Source organism: Dermacentor silvarum, chromosome 1 (genome assembly GCF_013339745.2).
Source record: "Dermacentor silvarum isolate Dsil-2018 chromosome 1, BIME_Dsil_1.4, whole genome shotgun sequence".
Lineage (NCBI taxonomy): Eukaryota > Metazoa > Arthropoda > Arachnida > Ixodida > Ixodidae > Dermacentor > Dermacentor silvarum.
In genome coordinates, this window is record NC_051154.1 from 169218484 (window position 1) to 169239678 (window position 21195).

General features: G+C 45.8%; 1 protein-coding gene across 1 annotated transcript in view; it reads right to left on the minus strand.

Annotated features, from left to right (window-relative positions):
• The window catches only part of LOC119436382 (sushi, von Willebrand factor type A, EGF and pentraxin domain-containing protein 1), a 696898-nt gene that overhangs the window by 203451 nt on the left and 472252 nt on the right, over positions 1-21195 (minus strand). The window contains exons 6-8 of the mRNA XM_049657392.1: positions 16722-16913; positions 4888-5061; positions 3574-3747 (exon numbers count right to left, since the gene is read on the minus strand). Coding sequence (XP_049513349.1) covers positions 3574-3747; positions 4888-5061; positions 16722-16913 — 540 coding nt within the window. The remainder of the gene's footprint in view (positions 1-3573; positions 3748-4887; positions 5062-16721; positions 16914-21195) is intronic.

The following is a 21195-nucleotide window of genomic DNA, read 5'->3' on the forward strand; positions in this document are numbered from 1 at the left end:
GATACCTGTGGCGTCATACAATTACAAGATGGTTGACGCTGCGTAAGAGAGTGACAAATTTGGAAGTTAGCCTTTAGTGGCAGTGCATTTCAGTGGCATCTCTCATTTGGCTGACATAGAAGCAAAAACGACAAGGAGTTTAAGAACCGCAATCAACCTGTCTAGCCTAATATAACGTTGGTGTTTAAGTGCCCCTAAAGAACTTGAAACATACGTTCCGGAGGGAGGAATATACTAGGGCTGCAGGAGGCAAACAGGAGAAAACAAAGTGGCGTGAGTTAGTTCTGAAGTATGGAATTTTTCTTCTTCTTCGTTGAGAGATAAAACTGGAGAGATTTTTCAGGCGGCCCACCTAGCATGCTACTCCGAATGAATACAATGATAAATGAAATTATACACACAGGACGTGACATTCGACACTTAACACCACAAAAATACACACAATGAACAAATTGAAAATTAAAGGGCTCTGATTAATTAAATTTTAAACGAGCTTGTAAGTTGGGAAGTGAGATGGCGGTGGAAGCAATGTCAAAGGTGGCATCGCCCAGCCTGCCCTATACTCTTCCACTCCCCTAAATATTCATCCTGTTTTAATCGCCGTCCTCGCCCCCCCCCCCCCCCCCTACCCCCCACCTTACTGCCTCATTTCCTCGACATCAACAATAGACGGTCAGCAGCGAGTGCCCACATTGGTCGGCAGCGTAGGATTTTTTGTATATAGACAGGACATATGAATTGATTGATTACTCACGTTGTGTTGTTGTGAAGTTGCGAATGATAAACATAAAGAGGCTCGTAAGAAGAGTGATTATGCTTCAGAAATTGCCAATTCGTGCACATTCTTACTACACGAAGAGGCACAAGAAAAATCAAGTTGCTATTTCTATAATCAAAGTTGGCCCCTCAATTGTGGACATCCTTTGTGCAAAACAACTAGGCTTACGTGTGACACCCTCCCGACATTAAAACATAGCATTTTACTTAACCACGAAGTAACATATTGCATCATGTAGGTAGGATGCTATGTCGGCTCGGTTAATGTGGTTGTGAACATAAAGTAAATACGCTGTTTTTGCTCTAACGCAAAATTTCAAGCAGGTTGTATTTCAGAGGCCTCTCTGGAGCAGTACCAAGATTCTACTTAAGGTACGTTGCGCTGATGAATGTGATCTACGATTGTGCATGCTTCCAAAAGTTTCGAAGTCTTTCTTGCATGTCATCACATTTCCTATTGCTACTTTTGAGTGTATCGCGAGACTTCCACGGTTGCGCCAGTGCCTTCTTGTGTCGCGAGAGGTGCGCCAAATAAGCAAAACGCGTAGAACGTCCCGAAAGAGTGGGATATAAACGTTCATATGGTAACGACCGTGCAATTCAGAAAGGCTTATACCTAATAACGACCGGGTAATTGCGTACCACTGCTCCGCCCGTTACGGCTAGAGCGACAAAACGGAAACAGCATGGACAATGGAAAGAAAAACAAAAACAAAACAAAAACACGAAGGTATGAAAGTGGCAGAAAAAGAAATTACGTCTAAGCTAATATTCACAGCGATGACGAAAAAGCAGGCAAAAAATGGGGGGGGGGGGGGGGGGGGGCAGAGGCGTACGCAGCGCGAAGGACTCTAAGCTCATGACCGAACGAGGAGACTTAAGAAAGGGACAATAAAGACCTTTATGTTTGATTTGTTTAATCATCGTCTTTGGTATTTTCGTCGTAGCAGCTCTCTTCTTTCTGTAGCAGTTCTTGCCGATGTCGCCACGCTACAATGGCCGCTACCAGTCGGAAGAGGACAGACACCATTTCTGCAATCCGCCCAAGCCGGGCCGCGGATTTAGCGGGCAGCAGCGGCGGCGACGACGGCGGCATCCGCAAGAAAAAGGTCATTACCGGAAACAGGCTATCCCCTCCTCATTCCTCGTTTTTGTCGTCCCGTCGTACTTTTTTCCCCACGAAGTGGGGACACTGCCGAGGCATTATCATAATTAAACTTCATTCCGCGCCTAACGAGAACTAAATTGCGACAACGATAAACGGGGAAAAGAAACTCGGAGAGTCAGCAAGTACATATATATATAAAAAAGGGGGGGGGGGGGGACAAGTAGGGAGGACACAAAGAAGAAACAAGAAACGACAAAAACTTCCGAGGCCGCAATAAGGTTCGACAGCTGGCAGAAAGTCAAGCGGTCCGCGCGGCCGCGCCGCCGAGAGTGTGGTGCTAACGAAGCGCGAAATCTGCTGGATTTGGGCAAACAGGTTATTATTGTTCCTCCTCTTTTAGACTGCGCAGGCACAGAGGAATGGGAAGAATGTAATAAAAGTGAGAACAGAAAAAAAAAAGAGTAAGTGACAACCGGGCGCAAACAGCGGTGTCTAGGACAGTCGTTGGAGAGCGACAAGATGAGAAGGGAAAAAAAAGGAGAACGAAGAAGAGCGATCGGGCATGGATATAGACACGGTGTGTCAGCTGAATGTAGAGTGTTAAACAATGAGCCGACAATGGCGCTCTCTGGTGAGCGCTGTGCACGCACTCTGTTAGTTCGGAAAGAGAATATAGCGCACGGCGAAAAGGACAAAAGCGGGAGTGCGAAAACCATCGGAAATGGCGGAAGTGAGAGAATGAGGGGTCGGAAGCGTTTCGCAATCTTTGCACTTCTTGAACACAGTGTGCAGGCACCCGTGCGTTATCGCGGGAGCATAAATTAAACCGTGGTTTTAATAATGACGGTCGCATTTGTCGGCATTTGTCGGGCGTTCCTTTTCTTGTGATCTCCATTTTCTGACAAGTGTTGTCTCACTGCTCGGGCTCCTCTGGCCAGTTAACCATCGTTTACCGCATGACTGGAACGAGTGTTAACTTCCTCTGTACACTTCGTTTCTTCTTCGAACTTAGCTTTCATTCAAACTTGTATTGAATGCACATGTCTTCGAATATGACTAAGCTGTGTCCTTAACCCGTGCTAACATATCGTTTCTCGCTTCCTTACTTTCTTTTCGTTGCACTAAGATCGCTGTTCTTGTAAGCTTGAGTTTATGTTCAGATCATCAATAATTTACATCTCTGACGGATCGGATTGTGAACGGGGGATTCCTTCAGCGTTGACTCCTGTAACGTGATCAGATGTCAGAGAAAATAATAGAAAGGCCTTGTACAGTACACATTGCTGCAGGCTAAAGAAGCTGACTTTGTCAGGACCAAAACTGTTGCCCTTCACTGCGAGCGTTATTTATTAGTTACTGAACCGACACAATTAAATAAAAGGCTCAGTGCTGACAAGCTGGTCATATCATGCGTACTGACTTGGCGGACACCACGGCTCTTCTCACGGATCGCTGGTGTTCGTCCCGAAGTTATACTAAGAGGAATGTCGTAGGGGATGTCCGCATTCATTTCGGCCGACTGAAATTCTCTAATGCACACTTATATGAGTACACGGGCGATTTCGCACTCCACCACCTTGGGAACGCAGCTGCTGTAGGCGGGAATTGAAGCCACAACCTCGCGTTCGATAGCAGGACACCATAGACGCCGAGCCACTGCGACGGGCTCACATGCGTGCAATACTGACCAACGCAGTGTGTGGGTGCGCCCTCCCATTGCCGCTGGGAGTTGCAGCGCGCCGTGGAAGGCCCCTTCAAGCGAAATCCGTGGTGGCACTCGTAGCGCACCACCGAGTTGAACAGCAGCTGGTCGTAGATGGCCCGGCCGTTCAGCGGGTCCTCGGGCTTGTCGCATTGCACCGCTGCGCACGGAAAAAGGCGCGGCAAAAGTTCGACGCCCTTTTTTATGTTCATTTTCTTCATGCTGTTGCTGCGGCGCGCACACTGCAAAGCGCCCATCGCCATCGGCGAGTGCTGTCGGCATCTGCTGCTCGCTTCTGCGTGTATGCCTGATCAAATATACACTTTTTAGTCGATATCCATGCAGCATGCAGACACTTCTGCACACAACTGCGTGGTTAGCAGACTCTGGCGACACGAGTAGGCGCCTGAATAGACCTGAATTTAGTCGCTTCCTTGAAATAGTGCATGACAGTAGGCATGCTTAGGATTTAAACAAATTTCTACTACGGATGTTACATTTCCAACTTTATTGAGCCTATAATCGCTTACTGAGCTTGCAACACCCTTATAAGGTTACAAAATTACCCCGCAGCTCGCAGTTCTATGAAGAGTATGCTAGTAAGCCGACTGAAGGTTTTAAGGTGCTCTAGGAAATAACTCGTGGCTGCAATGAGAGCAGCGACGCAACCAAATAGTTCGGTCACTGCAAATTCTGGTCACAGCGGAAAAAAGTAAGTATACATGCGAATCCCCGTAACAAATGACATACCTTGGATATTGAAGATGATATATAAATAATGATACCTTGGGCCTCTTTCTGCAAATACTCCGTCAGCCTTTTATGACACCGTGGTAAAATATGGAGATGTTGCGTCTCTAGCAATATAACTTAAGAAAAAAAAAACGAAAAAGACCACTGAAGGCAAATGCGCCCACGTAGAGTCCAGCGATGAGCGTTCACATGGATCCTCGCTATGTGGGGCGTTGTTGCCAGCCCTGCGATATGCGTTAGCTAAGAAGAGAGTCTGCCTGAATTATCTTGCCGTTTAAAGCTTTGCATCACAGGAACAATGAGGGTCCGAATATCGCGTCCCAAAGCTGAGTTTCCCCAGTCATGTGTAATGCCGCGCAAGTAACGCTTCAGACGTTCTGTGCGAGGAGGATTGTGCATATACGTTACTTTGGAACTGCTGAAAGAACTGACTAACAAAGATAGCCAAAAGGTGAGCGGTGTTCGCACGCACTATAGCTGCATTCCCACGTAATGTCAGTACGTACCAGAAATAGCAGTTGGTTGAGGTGTTGCAGTTTATACGTACGCCTGCATTCGGGCAGTGTGCCGCTCCACTGGCCGGAGGACTGGCAGTAGCGGTGCGCCCGGCCGAACAGCTCGTATCCCTCGTGGCACTCGTACTTGACCGAACTGGTGAAGCGCGTCATGGCGCCCATGCGTCGCCCATGCTCCACCTCACCTGGAGGGCCGCAGCTCTTGGCTGCGGGCAGGAAGGGAGGGGAAGGGTTGAAGGTCATTGTTTTCGCCATCACTATTATAGCACGCGTGCAGACGAGCACCTCCGAATGCATTGGCCATGGGAGACTATATCGCACGTCAGCATGCATCTTTTTATTCTGGTGGCAGTGTATTTAGCAGTGTGGTACTGTTGCGAAACATAAATCCCTGTACGTGCCTTTGCACCTAACGGATCGTCCTGTCCAGCTTGCAGCAACGGAGCACCGGCTTGGGGTTCGTCACTGCACAATGCCCGTATAGCCCTAGTATGCGCGAGCGTGCGTGTGTGTGCGCGTGCGCGTACGTGCGTGTGCGTGTCCTTTAATGTTACTCGTTTATCTCATCATGCCCTCCACTCTTTGCCTTCTGTGTTGTAAACTGTAGCCAACCAGATTATACCTTCCGGTCAACCTTCCTTTATTTTTATTTTTTGTATACTCCCTTTTTGTCTCTGTCATTGAAGTATTTTTATCCTGAAAAATACAGGACATCGAAAGAGATATGTGTTAAACGTGTAGGATCTCTCCACCCACTTCTTCTGAGAGAAAAAAAATACAGCAACAGGGTAGGCCGTATCAGAGACACAGCCGCAGTGGGGCGGCAGCCGGTGTACGGGCAGTATATGGCACAGAAGTGACGTGACTAAATACACAAGTTGCATGTATTCACGCATTAGAAAGCTTACATGCCTAACTTATGTTACAGCTACACTGCGGGTGCTACGGGTCTAATTTTGCATCGTGCTCGCTCCCTATTCGTAGAGGGCGCGTTCGTGTTGTAAAGGGTGTTTGAGCCCTAGGATAAAGAAATGGCCCCTCTAATGTTGACGCCCGAGACTGCCCTGCACCGCTGCACTCGTAGATAGTTGGGGCTCCTGCGCCTGCCTCAAGTTGCTGCGGTTGCGCTCCATGTGGAGACGGACACGTTCCGCCGTAGTCAAAGGGGTTGGATATCCCTCTATCTCGTTGGCCGAGTCTCTTCAAGCCGTTTCAGGACCCTACGTGTTGAACTCAGGCGTGCCATAACCTTGAAAGCGTGCAATTTCTGCATAAAATTGCACACTTGTCGGCCTTATAACTCCTGATGAGTACAGGTTTCAGTTTGATGGATTATACCTACTACTATGGCAGAGTGAGCTCTTTTAAACACGACCACTCCAGCTCGCATCGACAAACCTACTGCCGAGCTATGCCTGTCTGAACGCCGTGCGAGAAGCTAAATTGAGTTGCGATTGCGTCTTGCGAGAAGTGACAGCGGCGCCATCTGTGCATCCGACACATGCATGCGCAAGTAATGCCTTCTTTCCTCCATGCAACGATACAAAAGTAAGGCGCGTGAGTAGTTTGCTTGCAAAGATATAAACGATAATGTTATATCATGTTTTCTTTACATGCGGTTTTAACAAGTCTAACAAGTTTAACAAGTTTGAAGAAGTTTCAAAAAGAAATATGCAGATTCAACGCACATGTTAGAAGCCATGTGAACCGAAGCTTTAGTGAGGCAGTGAAATAACTAAATGCAATGCGTACAATTGTGTTTATGTGCATTTCATGCCGCGTGTAGTCTCACACAATGTTTATATTTATCCACCACAATTGTCACATGCAACTTTTATGTTTTTGCACTTAACGTTCCCCAATTTACGGCTGAAATGCAGCCACTGGATCATATAGGATGGGTAGTGTAAGACGTCGAAGCAGTGATATCACGAGAACGAAGGCGATGTATGATGCTCGTCGAGAAAAGGATGACGATGACAGGTGCATGCACAGAGAACTACGACACATAATTAAATACATTTCAGCCCCCTATACCCATTGTGTATCCATTCATATCCATATCCATTCCAGAGCATTCGCCAAGAAGGTCGAATACCCTATGCCCCAATAATGGGGTGGCCGAAATGTACATTTCTTTAGGAAATCAAGGAAGCCGTCGAATATCTTCGAGTATTCCATTAAGAGGTGTGTGGGCTTGTGAGATTTAGACACACCCAGTGTTGGGACTCAGGGTAGCGTTTGGGCCGGTGATCCTTCAGCCAAAGGGATGAGTACGTTCGGGAGTAACAGCGAGAGAAAAAAGGGTTATTCTGCATATTTACAGCGTCTCCAAATATGGAAGCCCACTCCATGGGGGAGCACTGAAAGTCTCAGCTCACTACATGTCTGAGCACATATCAGAACACGTCAGGACACACCACTGCACCCAAGGTGACTGCTTATAAAACAGTCGTCTTCCCTAGTTGACCCGACTAGGGAATCTGATGGCCTTGGTGCGGCCAATCAGAGGAGTCGTATTGTTCACAAAACTCCGCCTCTAACGTTGCACCCTTGCCCCCGCATTTGGCGCAACTGCGTGGCCATCTGGAAAACCAAGTCAGTCGCCGTTCCCACCGCAGTAATTTCACGAAGTCGGCCCCTCGAATCAATCAGTGGCATCTCCGCGACGGTCAGCTTGTCATGGTCGGCGTCGGGCACTGTCGCCTGGTGGGCCGCCGCTGATGAAGGGGGTGGCATCGGGGGAAACACTCAAAGGATGCGCACTGCCGATTTCGGGTACTGGTTTGCCCGCCACCATCGGTGTCGGGCACTGTCACCGTCTGGGCGACGCTGATGAAAGGGCCTGCCTCGATGGAAACAGCCAAAGAATGCACCCTGCCGATTCGGGACGCAACACCAGCTATGAGCCGACATCACATGTACTGGCTTTATGGGCATATTTATTATTTTATTACGCAGAACAGAGGTGCGCTCACGGGCACGTACTACTTCGTCAATCAAGATTGTATGCTATTAAACAACCTACTCGACCTACTTGAGACCACAAAATACCGAGAAGACACACGAACGAAACAAACCTGAGGGAGGAGGCAAAAAGAACTTTAAAAGTAGTTCTGTGGTAGTGAAACGTTTTGTTTTTAGCACCTTAATTGTAGATATTTTGTTTGTAGCCACCAGAAGGCGTCTATAGAAACATGCGAACGTACATTTATTCACATATTTTCCACCGGCTTGCACAAGGTCAGTCTCTCGGCTACTCATTGGCAATTATATTCTACGTAATGGCCAGTGGTGTTACGTACGGGATGTCTCCTGTTGTCTGAAAGTTGGATGATGCCTTGATTAGAAGCGCTACTTACAGGGACCTAATTCACGCAGTTTAAACCACGGTGTTTGTATTTGTCGTAAATCACTGATTTCACCAAAAACGCTTGATAAAAGGAAATGTTTTCGTTATTATGGCGACGACAGATTCCGTGTGGCCTGTCCTCATTTTCGGTGAAACAACTCATGATCAAAGTGCACGTAACGCTTGTTCTGCAAAATAAGAGAAGAGAGAGAAAGAGAGAGAGAAAAGTCATAAGGCGAAGGCAGGAAGGTTAACCAGGCTGAGCCCGGTAGAAGAGAAGAGCAGGAATTGCTCACATTCGAAGATTCTCTTCAGCTGTCCAGTTATTTTGCCACGAAGGGAATAGCCGACTGACAAACACCACTTGTTACATTTCCCTGCTCAGAAGTTCTACTGCGTATTACAACCTTAAAAAAAATCAATGATGGGGTTTTACGTGCCAAAACCACGATCTGATTATGAGGCACGCCGTAGTGGGGGACTCCGGAAATTTGGTCGACCTGGGCTTCTTTAACGTGCACCTAAAGAACCCCAGGTGGAACAATTTATGAAAACTGTAAGTAATAAGTGAACAAAAAAGAAGTAATTGAATCCCCATCGACATTATCCTTCCAACAATGTGACTCATCAATCAGAATATGGTTTAAGCTTACTATAACTCAATTATTTATTTCTTTAGAAGCATTAAATTACCAGTCAAGAGAGTAAAAAGCCCTACTTAAACGCTGGATGCGCCTTGACTGCGAGTGAAATCGACAATAATGACGATTTAACTCGCAGGCATGAGAGCAAAAAAAGTTTTTTTTTTATTGCTTTTGCTTTCCGTAAAATCACCACTACAGTTTCGCGGTATGCCAGGGCGGAAAGGAACTCGCCGTGCAGCTTTTCATTAAATTATCCTAGGAGAAAGTAAAATGTTCTCTAGCGCAACGTTTGATGTCTGATGTTTAACAGACTTGCCAGATGAAAGCTGCTGTGTTTAGTACTTCCTAATCTGCCTCCGTAGTGTATATACTGTGAGACACTGAAAACTGCTTACATCTGTGCCGGCGAAGTAAATTTTTATGCATTATGTTCAAACTGAATCTGCGCATTTCGGCTTGCAGTTAAAAATACGTGCGGCGTTTTCTTGTTCTTTTTCTTCTTTATTTTTCTTTCTTTCTCTTCGACTTTCTTTTCTTATTATTCTTTTTTTTGTGCGTTCTAACGACAACAGCCCGCCCGGATACAATGAGACTATTATATTTGCTTATCAGAGAACGCCGGCGCCATCCATTCGCCCAGTGGTTACTGTGGAAAGCTATGGGGAACCACGTTTCGTAGCGGCGGTTTGCAAAAAAAAAGAAAAGAACTCACAGTGGGCGATCTGGAATTCTAAGCTGGCCTAGTTTTTCTGTGTCTCGTTTCAACTTAATCAGTTCTCCTATACCGGATACCATTGATCTTGTGATCAAGAGTAAAAAGTAAGGGGCAGCTCGTGGTCAGAAGAAGTGAAATACCAATGGAAAGATGACACAACCTTCGAACAGCGTGTTGTCAGCTTTGAGAATCGAAGGAAACGGCTTGCGTAACAGTTGCTGTCAAGAATTCTTTCCTTCCCAGAAACGCTTGTTACTGTGGCCATAAATCTTTTGTCCAGGCTTCTGACAGCGAAAAGAAGGAAAGATTAGGACTCTTCCCGAAAGCTACCCGTGCGTAGCTATACAGCGCACGACATGAGCTATAATTTGGGAAATGCAATCATTAATCTTTTTTACAAGATAACGCCACGTTAGATTCTGGCAGGACTGTATCTTTGTAGCTGTACAGTATATTTGTCCAAGTGACAACGGCTGGCCACAGCTCAATTGCTTGCGCAAGGCCATGACATTTTTATTTATGAGATTCTCCAAGGCGTCCTTCAGCCGTAGCAACCTCTTATATTGGCGGACATTACGTGCGAAATGGTCATTTTCTCTGTGGTTGGTTGTTGGAAGACAAACGCACACGTTTTTCCGCCCATTAATAGTTGCTGTGTAGTACTCTCAGTTAGCCCGTCGCTGTATAGCACGCAGAGAGGACACATTCACACAACCGTGGGACCTCACTGAGCAGTCTATTTTTCTTTAGTTTCCCCTCACAGTATGTGACAATCATCCCGGGGAAAGAATGTGGCAAGGTCGAAGTTTTTTTCGCTCATTTTTTTGTATCTCAAGTAAAGAAGTTCACAAAAACATTCGAACGGATCTATAGACAAAGTTCAATGGTCTAAGGTATGAAAAAAGTCACGAGAAATATAAGAAATCACAACTGACTTCCACTAACAGAATTCTGCCATAAAGTAATAAGAACTCAGAGGATAAACGACTAAGCAAGGTGAAAGAAACGAATAAAAAAAAAAAGACAATCATCTGATACAGGAGTGCAACGCAGCTGACAGAAGAGCAAGAAGAACAGAGAGAAATTAAGTACAGTGCAGTGAACATTGACGTTCAGCTAAAAGAGAGAGAGAGAGAAGCAGTTGTTTCTGCTTTTAAAGTGGTTAGATAACGCGTGCGAGTGATAGATGCAACTGCGAATATTTCGTCTAAGGCAGGGTGTCGAACCTAACCCGAACTCGAACGGACAACCGTACCCGTACCGCAATTTTGGGCGGACCTGAACCCGAACCCAAAACGATATTTTTGCAACTTGCCTGGACCAGAACCGAACTGGAACCAAAATAAATATCAATGGTTACCAATTAGGCACGAAACGGTTCAAGCATTTAAGGCGAAACCGGGTGCTTAATAGATTGCACGATTGTTGGAATAATTACTTATTCAATTTGCCCGCCCTACAAGCGGATTGTTACGACTCACGAGTTGCGTTGTGTGCGAGAATAGAGATAGACAATCCGTATATGCTTGCAACCACGGCCCCCTCGACATGGACGCTTGCACTCCTGAAGTCGGCCATGCCAGCTCTGTTCCGCAGCCGAAAAGTTGTTTCAGGGGCTCTGCGGAATCAACGTTTATGGCAGGCGCGTAGCCAGGAGTTTTTACTCGAAGCGGGGGGGGGGGGGGGGGGGGGGGGTCTAATGATGCATAAGCCCACACGGTGGTATCCAAGAACCTTCCAGGTCTTTCTTATAATTTCGCCGTTGGGTATTATGGTTATGTAATGTCAGGTGCAGTTGTACACTGGACAAAAATCACAATTCATTGGCGCCGTACGAGGCATAAAAGGAAATCCCGGGGGGGAGTGCTGAAGCCCGGTTAGCGCCTCGCCCCCCCCCCCCCCCCCCCCCCCCCCCCGCCTGGCTATGCCACTGGTTTATGGCGACGCTCCCAATCCCGCCGTTAGGTCAACTTGTTACTAAGCCTAGATAAACTAGCTACACACGGATAGCGAAAAAGACGATGTCCTCGAGGAGGGATATCAACGATATCAGCTGCATCACTTACTGTAACCATAAGACTGCGGTTGCTAATGCATGCCGTCACCTTCTGAGTGAGTGGTAACCACAGTTGTAGGCGGCACGCGAAATCTGCTTTTGTTACGTGTCATGGTCCAACGCATGCTTGATGGTTAGCCAAGCAGACCACAATGCCCTTCGAGTTGTAGAAATTATTCCTGGGGCACATTGTGCGTGCTTTCGACTTATTTGTCGGCCCTTAGCCAGAGCAAGACTACGTACCACGTGCAGATGCGCAAGAAAGATCGACGTATCATTCAGAACAAACCATCATTGTTCATCGTTCAGAAGCATCAACGTCCTCAGCTGCTTCTAAAAAAGCAGCAAACTGAGAAAAATGGCAAATGCTTTCTTTTTCGCTGCAGGTTAGAAGCTTGAAGTTGTAATTTGTGTAATCAAATGTGAACTTGCGCTATCTTGTAGACCACAGATCACAGGCCACAGTTGGCTCACCACCAGTCCTGTGGTAAAAACCTGAAGGAAAACGAAAATTAACTGACTCGGCTGCTGTCAAAGTAACGCGTATGGAAGGTACGCAGTCCTCACGCTGACGCCGGGATTCCCACTAATTACCTCTCTCTTTTATATGTACATGAAAATTTAACGGTATCTGAGTAATTAATTCGCAACTTTCTCTGCCCCCTTGATGAAACTTGCACATGCTCCATGCGGACAAGTCGATAGTACTATGCAACATATCAGCATGGGGCAGAATAAAATGAACTGCCCCGAACCGGTCCGCGGACCGGTTCGACCCGTTATATTTTTAAGTAGTTTTCTAAACACGGCTAGGCAATGAGTCCCCGCTCACATGCGCATTCGTTGCGAAGTGTTGCATTTACAACACGATATATTGCCGAAAACCAACTATTTGCAAAGTAGCAAAGCCGTGTTGTACCAGAAGGAGGATGGGATAGGATAGGAAGAAACTTTATTTGTCCAAGGGTTATTGATGTTTGTGCCCGGGGCTAGGCTTCCAGGAAGTTTACGCAAATCCATGTACTGCCAATCATCACCATGCTTGCTAAACTGCCATGCTTGCAGATCCCGTGGACAGTAGCGCTAGAGTCCCCTTTGTAATTTTCCTATAAAATTTTATCCGGTATGCCAGTTTTTTTCAAGTTAACAACAGCGCTCTTTTAAAGCTGTTCGCGTGCAACTCACTAAAAGTTATTTTTTTAAAGCGGGCTTCCCCACAATAAGAGACTTTTTGCGGAGAAGCCTACCTAATTTTACGAGGAACGCCCTGCATGTTGAAATCCTAATACGCGCGTCTGTGTAATCGAGAAAGTTACAACGATAATAAAAAGTGTGGTAAATAAATTAGTAATGGTCGATGAGTCGACATTGAACGTGGGCCTTCTTGATTCTGAGATCGGTTGTTGGTCGGCTCAGTACACCGGAAATCTTCCTGCCCTACGTAAACTAGAACGGTGCACGATCCGCTACACAATGTCGCGTTGATGATATTGGAGTTCATTAGCCACGCAGTCCTACCATATAACAAGATGGTCCCGACAGAAGTAGTTTGAGAACGCGCACATCTGAAAGCACGCTACGCTGACGCCCTGTCGCTCTCTACATGCAGGTTACGGCAATAAAGGGAACGACTCTGTAGGATTATGCTTGCACGTATGCTGAACACTGCCTGGAAGCAGCCGGAGTCTCTAACCGTTTCTCGTGAGGTAACCGTGAATCGCTTAATAGTTTAGATGCGCTGTGTTCACTGTTGCACCTCAATGTACTTTCCGTATTTCCATTAGAATACAATACCCATTCGCAGATACAATATTTTGACAAGCTTTCAATTGGAAACGCTACGAGACCACGCGAATAAGTTTTAAATCTCGACAATATGGCCCTTTCGAAAACAGAAAAGCAAACATCAGTGTTCCGCGTATTTGGTTTTCGCGTTGTATCTGTCGTTTGAAATTCAATATTGTTCTTCGCTATAGGCTCTCCCTTCATTACTCGTGGAGACAATTACCAGCAAAATCAAAGAACGAAAGACGCTACAATACAAACAAACTGGTGAAATCTTGTTTTACTTAGCAAGCCTACGTAGCAATTGTGGCGCATTTTCTTCCGGGCTGCGTTCTCGTTCTCTCACCTTGTAAACGCATCGAATCGCTGTGAGAATGAGCGGGGAGCTTTTGAAGGATTAGGTTGAAAACACAAATAACAAAATACAGCCATTCAGAAGTTGTAATGACAATGAGACAAACAGTGGGATAACATATAAAGTTTCCAGGGTTGTTTAACAAAGGAAAGAAAAACAAATTGCAACAGCACGAGGGCTTACAGCGGACAATAACGTTTAGGAATCCGAAAATTTTATGCACGGCGTTAATCCCCTTCCACGTGTGGTATTCGCCCCTCGACTACGCGCGCGCTTAGCTACGCCCCTTTTGTTAGCACCGCCCAACTGCGGTGTTGCTGAAGTTGGAGAACGCGTGGCTTTCGGAAAAACCATTCACGCGGACTGGCAATGGCACGTGCTGTGGCTTAGGCTGTCGCTCGATAACGGCTTGGTTGTAGCCGAGAAAATCTGTCGTGGTTTCAACACGCAGCAGTGCTCATTATAGACGAGACGGGTTTCGACTGTTCGCTCTACGCGTCCTCGTACCAGCTCTGGAGTGGAAACCACGAAAGTGGGGGACGTTGCAGCCGTCAATATTTAGTTTGGCAAAACTAATTAGGCGTATTGTAAAGTACCAGATCATGGGCCATTTTGACCTTGCGAATGCCTTCTATACATAAGATGAAAATAATCTAAATGTGAAATCGCGTGCGCTACTTTCACTCAAGAAACTAGTTATGAAGCCACTGCAAAATCTAAAGGCACAAATTTTTGTGGCATGCAGGGCTTTGTAGAAAATCCCGCAGTAGCGTGTTTAGTTATAGTTTTTCTATTCTTTTCATTCCGAATAACGTGCATAGGACGTACAAGTCTGTATGAGTACATTAGGATAGGTTTTTAGGAAAATGGATGCATTCATATTTTAGTAGTCCGAATTGCGATTCATGCAATACCCGTGTTGTCGTCTTTCTTATATTGTTTGACAAAGTACGAGAGTTTTCTTTAATAGAGATCACTTACAACCTAAGCCGACCGCACATATATATGAAAGCATTTTCTGGCGTTATTGGAATGGAACTTATGTAGGAAACGTCAAATATGAAGCCCTACACTTCGCAAGTAACGTCGATATATCCTAGAATGAAATTAGAACTTGCGCCGGCAACGCCATGAACGAAGCCGTGCTATATGCACGTAATGTATAAAGATCTGTTGAATCGACCAGCACACGTATGGGGCCCCTATAACTTTGTGAAGACAGCCTAAAGCCAATGTCTGGAAGACCTAACTAGAGGCAAATAAAAAAAAAAAAGCCACACGTGTTCAGATTTTCTCCCCAGAATTGTTTGTCATGGACCGGCGGGCACGTTACCATCTCGTTCGCCATCACAACCAACCGGTGTCCGCTTTTAAAAACAATTGTTAAGTATAGGTACGACTTTGTGAAATTGTGGGCCAGTTACATGTGAAAAGGAGAATACAAAACAGAACCTATCTTTCGTAAATTGTTCTCAATAACGCCGCAGTGATAAAGAATGTATCACTCCTTCCCCAGAGGGTTTTTCAGCGTTTTCTCAGACATGTACGTGTTCCATTTTATCGTCTACCGGTGTGGCGTTAGTATCAGCTCGGGCCGAGGCTGAATACGCTAGTGCCGCAAGCCTGGATTTGGCTACTGAAAGAACCAGTCGATATGAGTACTACCGTAAATGTGCTCCAAGTGAACCGAACTCATAAACGATGATATTGCTTATATATATATATATATATATATATATATATATATATATATATATAGTCGCAATCGTGTAAAGCCAACCGATAATAAAGCCAAGGAACGCATAGGCGAACTTTGTTTTTTGTGACAGTGTAGCAAGGACACGGTAAATTGAAATAAAAGTGGACGAAAACTAATGTGTCGCCTGTGGGGAGCCGAAAATGGACCCTCCCTCAAAACACACACACACACGGATATATATATATATATATATATATATATATCCGTGCTCACGTTGGTTTCGACGGGAATTCAGGGCGCAGGCTCCTTTCCCAAGCGTATCACCCCTGAAGGAAGCCGAACGCCAGGCCGGGGTACGCTTGTACCCTTTTGAACCAGTGGGTGCCCGGCGGCGGCGGGAATCGAACCCACAGCCTCCCGCAGCCGAGGCCTATATATATATATATATATATATATATATATATATATATATATATATATATATATAGCAGTGGAACCATGAGGCGCAAAACGTAGGAGGACGGTATGGGGAAAGCGTGAGAAGAAGAGCGTAGTGCCGCGCAAGACAGACTCTGCGGCGAAGATGGCTACGAGATGGCGCCAGAGTAGCACGCGTCGTCTGTATCGAAACAAAGCGCTGCATGAGCGGAGGTCTGTCTGCGGCGGCTGCTATGAATCGCGCCCACGCGTCACCCACGCGCTGCCAGGCAGTCGCGCCACCCTTCAATTCGTTTGCAACATGCCGCACGAGACAGATTGTCCGTACCAGCCAATATATCGCGAAATGAAAACACGTATGCGCTTAAATTTCGCATTATGGAATATCGTAATCGTCGGCGATTTTTTTTCTCAGTTGGTATTTACGCATTCCTACAAGATTTTAGCAGTTTTATGATTATGAATGATGCTGACCTTCAATGAGAAGCTGGAGATGCAAGCCTGGGCGATTGCCTAGCATGATACGCCAGGTGCTCGGGGATAATTACGGTATATAAACAATGTTCCCGCAAACGCAAAAGTGGCACGTAAAGCCTAAAACACCGACGTACACAGTAAAGCTAACCACGAAATTTCATTACGGCCTGTAGACCTTAAATAAGCCAGCAGCGCTTTCGTAGCACGCAACGCGCGGTTCGTGCTTTCCCACGGGCCTAGAATGTCCCGCATCTTTGAGATCGAGTCCCGCTGCAAGTGTAGTGCAAGTGTGACTGCTGCCGTTACTTGAGAGAGAAAGAATCTGAGGCTAAGCTGTGTACTCACGCTCGCACTTGAGGTCCGGGCCGAACCACTGGGCGGAGCCATTGTAGAAGATGCACTTGGCCACGTCGAAGCCCTTGGCGTCGTAGCCCGGGAAGCAGGTGTAGCGCACGGTCGAGTTGATCACGAAGTCCCGGGCGCCGTCGCTCGCGTTGGTGCGTGAGTGCGGCACGCCCGGCGGGCTGCTGCACGACGCTGCGTACACAAAGGGGAACCTGATCAGTGACGAGACTGTAGGTTTCGCGATGGCAACACCATAGTTGATAACCTTTTTATTTGTGGATCAGTGTTACTTGTATCGAACAGCATACGCGACATGGAGATTTACGCCGCACCAGGGTGACAGGTTCTTTCACATCTGCTTTAACAATTTTCAGTTTCGTCACAGCATTGCGTCATTCTGCAGTGGCTTGCGCCTGTGGCGGACGGTGTTAGAGCCACGTGTTGTCTTCTGCGCGTAGTTCAGGTAAGGATTAGTGAGAGTGTTTTTTTTTTCTTTTTCTTTAATTTTGATATGCTTCCTCGAACAAATTCGAAGAGACAAGAGGCACATCTCATGTGGCGCAACTATGGCGATGACAAAGGTACTTTTTGCTGAAAAAAACTTCATAGCAGCGGCGAACATCAAAATTTGTGCTATAATCTCCAATAAGATTATTAAAGAAGAAAATTTCACTCATTAGCTTTTAATTGATAAGTTATATAAGTAGTATTGGTGAATATCACGCAAAATTTTGACGTCTGCCGTTGAATTCTATGAAGCTTGGTAATGAAAAACATAAGTTTGCCTCGAATACCCTTCGATGTAATTTGAGGCAGTCTCCTCAAGAACACGCGGTATGAAGTCGAGATGCATTGTTTGTTCAATTTAAACGCTTGACCATGCACTATCGTGGTGTAGCGAACAGAGCAGGCTTGAGCATGGTAGGTTCAGCACGGCTTTTGAATCGAGCGCCGGACGAGCTGCCGTCATTAAGGCTGCAGCAGAGTTTCGCTCACTGCTAGCCCCCTTACAGATAAACGAGCTGTGTGTAACTGCAAATTGCGCACTAGCTTTTCAGGATCATATACTAAATTACTCGATATGAAGCTAGTGACAAGGAGTGCTACAGTCGAGACTTACAGTACCGACACCCTCAGTGAGGCAAACACAAAGCACTATTTTGAGAACCTTTCCTTACGAGGTACCAACGGTACGGTTCTTCCACTGAATTTTAAGTGGCACAACATAAGCATACCTACCAACTGCCCCGAAATTTTCGCCAAGTTTGTGAAATCAGGCTCTTCTTACTATTTTGCGAATGTCGCGTCAAATTTTATTAATTCTGCTCAATAAAAAGTTTCCTTGTCTGTCTCCGAGCCCTCCGCTGGAATTCTGATAATGAAAGGAGGTGAGAGGTACTTGCTTCGAGCATGTTTTAAAAACAAGTTCCTGAAGCAGGCGAAATCGGCCACACCAAAGTCGCTGAAGAAAGTCATTGAGATATACCTATAAAATAGTGTGCTGTTTGTCAGTTGCTGTGCCAAGTTTGTTGCTGCTTCTGTGCCGCGTCTAAATGTATATCAATGTTTAACAAATTACCTATATATGTATCCCTGAACAGGTGTGTGCAAGCTCAAAAGAAAGTACCAGTGAAGGATGAAAGACAGGACCTTTCTCGGAAACAGAGGCTGTTTTTTCAAGCTCCGTTACGGGCTATGGTTAAAGTATTGCCAGAAGTCACAACGGCGCAAAAGAAGTATTTCACAGAGACTGAGGCTGTTTTTTCCAGCCCTTTAACAGGCTACGGCCCAAGTGTTGCCAAAAGGGACAACGTGTGGCCGACTAGCGCCCGTCCTTTGTAATCTAGCTGCCGCCTTTGCTGATCCTAAACGAGGGAGTTGAACGATATTCGGACTGCGTGTTCACAACACGCGTACGGTGCGGACCACGCACGATGAGTTTTAAAAACTGATTAGCGCATGCTGCATTAAAGCGAAAGCGTTGAAGTGCTAGCTTGACAGGCACACAAAATTTGAGCACATGGTTCGAGGCAGAAGATAGCCGCCTTGACTTCGCATAGAACCATACTGCTAATGGTGTTCTCGTAAACAGTTTTTGTAATATATTCCTAATATCTCGAGAGAGCAGCGAAATGGTGTATTCTTCCCTGTGCTTGTGAGCCGGTTTGGCCAATTTGTCCGCTGTTCCATTTTTAAACAGACCAGAACGACTGGGAATCCACTGATATGCTATTTCATCACTGCCGATTACTGCATCTGTGAGCAAACGATATGATTTTCACAACTATTTTGTTGTTTACACTTTTGCCTGGTCGTTGTATAGTGCACCTCAAGCGCAGACTGAATCTTTGCACACGAGCCATCTATATCTGGGAGTTGACTAGTTGCGATGAACATTTTCGCTTCCTAAATCACCCGCGGTTCTCGACTTATGGTGTAGTAAAACAAAAAACATTGACCATGCGTTGCGCTCCTAATGTTCATTTGACGTAAGCACAAGCTGAAACAGTAAAACAGAAGCACGCGCTCAACTTTCTTGTATGAACGATCCATCTCTGTGCACTTGATTTTTGTCAGCATGATTGCTATGCAGTTGATGTATTACTAACTGTTCCACGACGACTGGTGAAATTTCGCACTTAAAACTCATTCACTCAATTTTCCCGAAAACTCATAGTTCGTGATTGCCAAGGCGGCAATGTTTTTCACAGTGTTGATGAACGGAAACGGGCGATTTGTAACCGATCAGTTGTAAATCTTGACTACATTTTCTTTTTCGGACGCAACACTTTCTAAGTGACTTGATTTACGTTGAGCCGATATAATGAGAAAGTACGGCAATGTAGCCCTCTCCCTTAGCGCAGTCAAAGGAATCGCTCAAGCTTCTCCAGTTACCAGTGTGCTCGACGTCACCTTCATAAATTCAAGGCAAAATCGTAGACTTCTTGCGATCAAGAGCTCATACTTGTGTCCTGAACGTGATACTCCATGGGCTATTGGCACTAAATATCCTAGACCTGATCTCACTAAACCGATATTAGGCTTCAACAGGCTATTCAAATAGATTCCCCATCGCAATCCAGCCACCTGCATCAGAATCCGGACAACACCGTTCCCTTTGGTTTAAAATCTTGGGTCCGTTCTATATGTTCCTATCCTTTGAAGACCAAGCGCGCGCAATGGCGATGCACGCGAAGACAGATTCTTTCGTTGGATTGCCTCTTTACATATGCATGGATGTGGATAAATAAAGGCAGCAAATGAGGCCCACATTATAATATAGACGGACCTGAGTATACGACGTTGTATTTCCGACGGTGAAACGACTAGGCATCAAAGAGGACCTTTCTTTAATTGAACCCAACCAAAATTTAATTACACAGGCTAACTCAATAAGAAAGGCCGCAGGCTTTTCAAGCTGCACACGAAGGCATGATATTTTTTTAAAGCAATTACTTCATTAAAGAGCAGAATTAGAAGGCAAAGACCCGTTTCTTGTGTATACAAACTTAATGTAAATAAAAGGAGCACGCTTGATCTCATCGATTATTGAGCCTTTGTCGGTCAAACAGGACTTCTTTGGGCCCTTGGTTTGGGCAAATATTTGGTCCGAAAGAAATTTAAGGCCTGAAACAAACACAAAGCTGACTTCTTTCTTTGGTTTCTCATCGACCAACACGCATAGTGTCGTGTGACCATTCTTTCTTTCTGCGCCTAAGTCTCGGGGAGTCCATAATCTGCGAATGACATAGTAATTGCAATATTCACCTTTAATTTCCACGGATGCCAGTGATGGCGTCAGGTTTGAGTGTAATAAAAAATGAAGACGGGTAAATCAGATGTAAGTCACCACGGGAGGCCGCAGCAGCTTACAGGAGTTAAAAATAGCCTGCCGTTGTTCAGATATTAGGCGACAATTTGTCGCCTTTCTCCGGTTACATTCCGAAACCTGGCGCCAAAAAATCACGGGAGGCTTTGCCCACATGATGATCGACGCTGTTAATGCACAGCAGCTCATGCACTGCGATGAAAAACGCTTCCAACATTTCTTCTGCCTGGGCCGCTATCTTGTACGCGTTCGAAAAGCCGACGTTCGATTGCCCAGGCCACACCGATATCGCGGCCTAGGCCAATCTAGGCCAATCGCGTGAGGCGAAACCAAACGTCGGCTTTTCGAACGCCCAATTTTGGAATCGAACCGGATTAAGGCGAAAAATTGTCGCCTAGTATCCGAACAAGGGCAGGTTTTCTTTTAATATCACATAACTGGATACAGTTTCCCGCACTGACATCTCTGCAATATCGCCAAACGCAATGTTGGTACTCAAGCCAGTGAATAATAAGTTACTTACCCAATTTAGTTAATCAATGAGCAAACTGCGGTCACTATTGGTTCATCTGATTAATTTCTACGGAGCTCGGAGGGCGAGCAGCCAAGAATAAATCCTCGTAGAGGTTATTTTTCTTTAAAAAG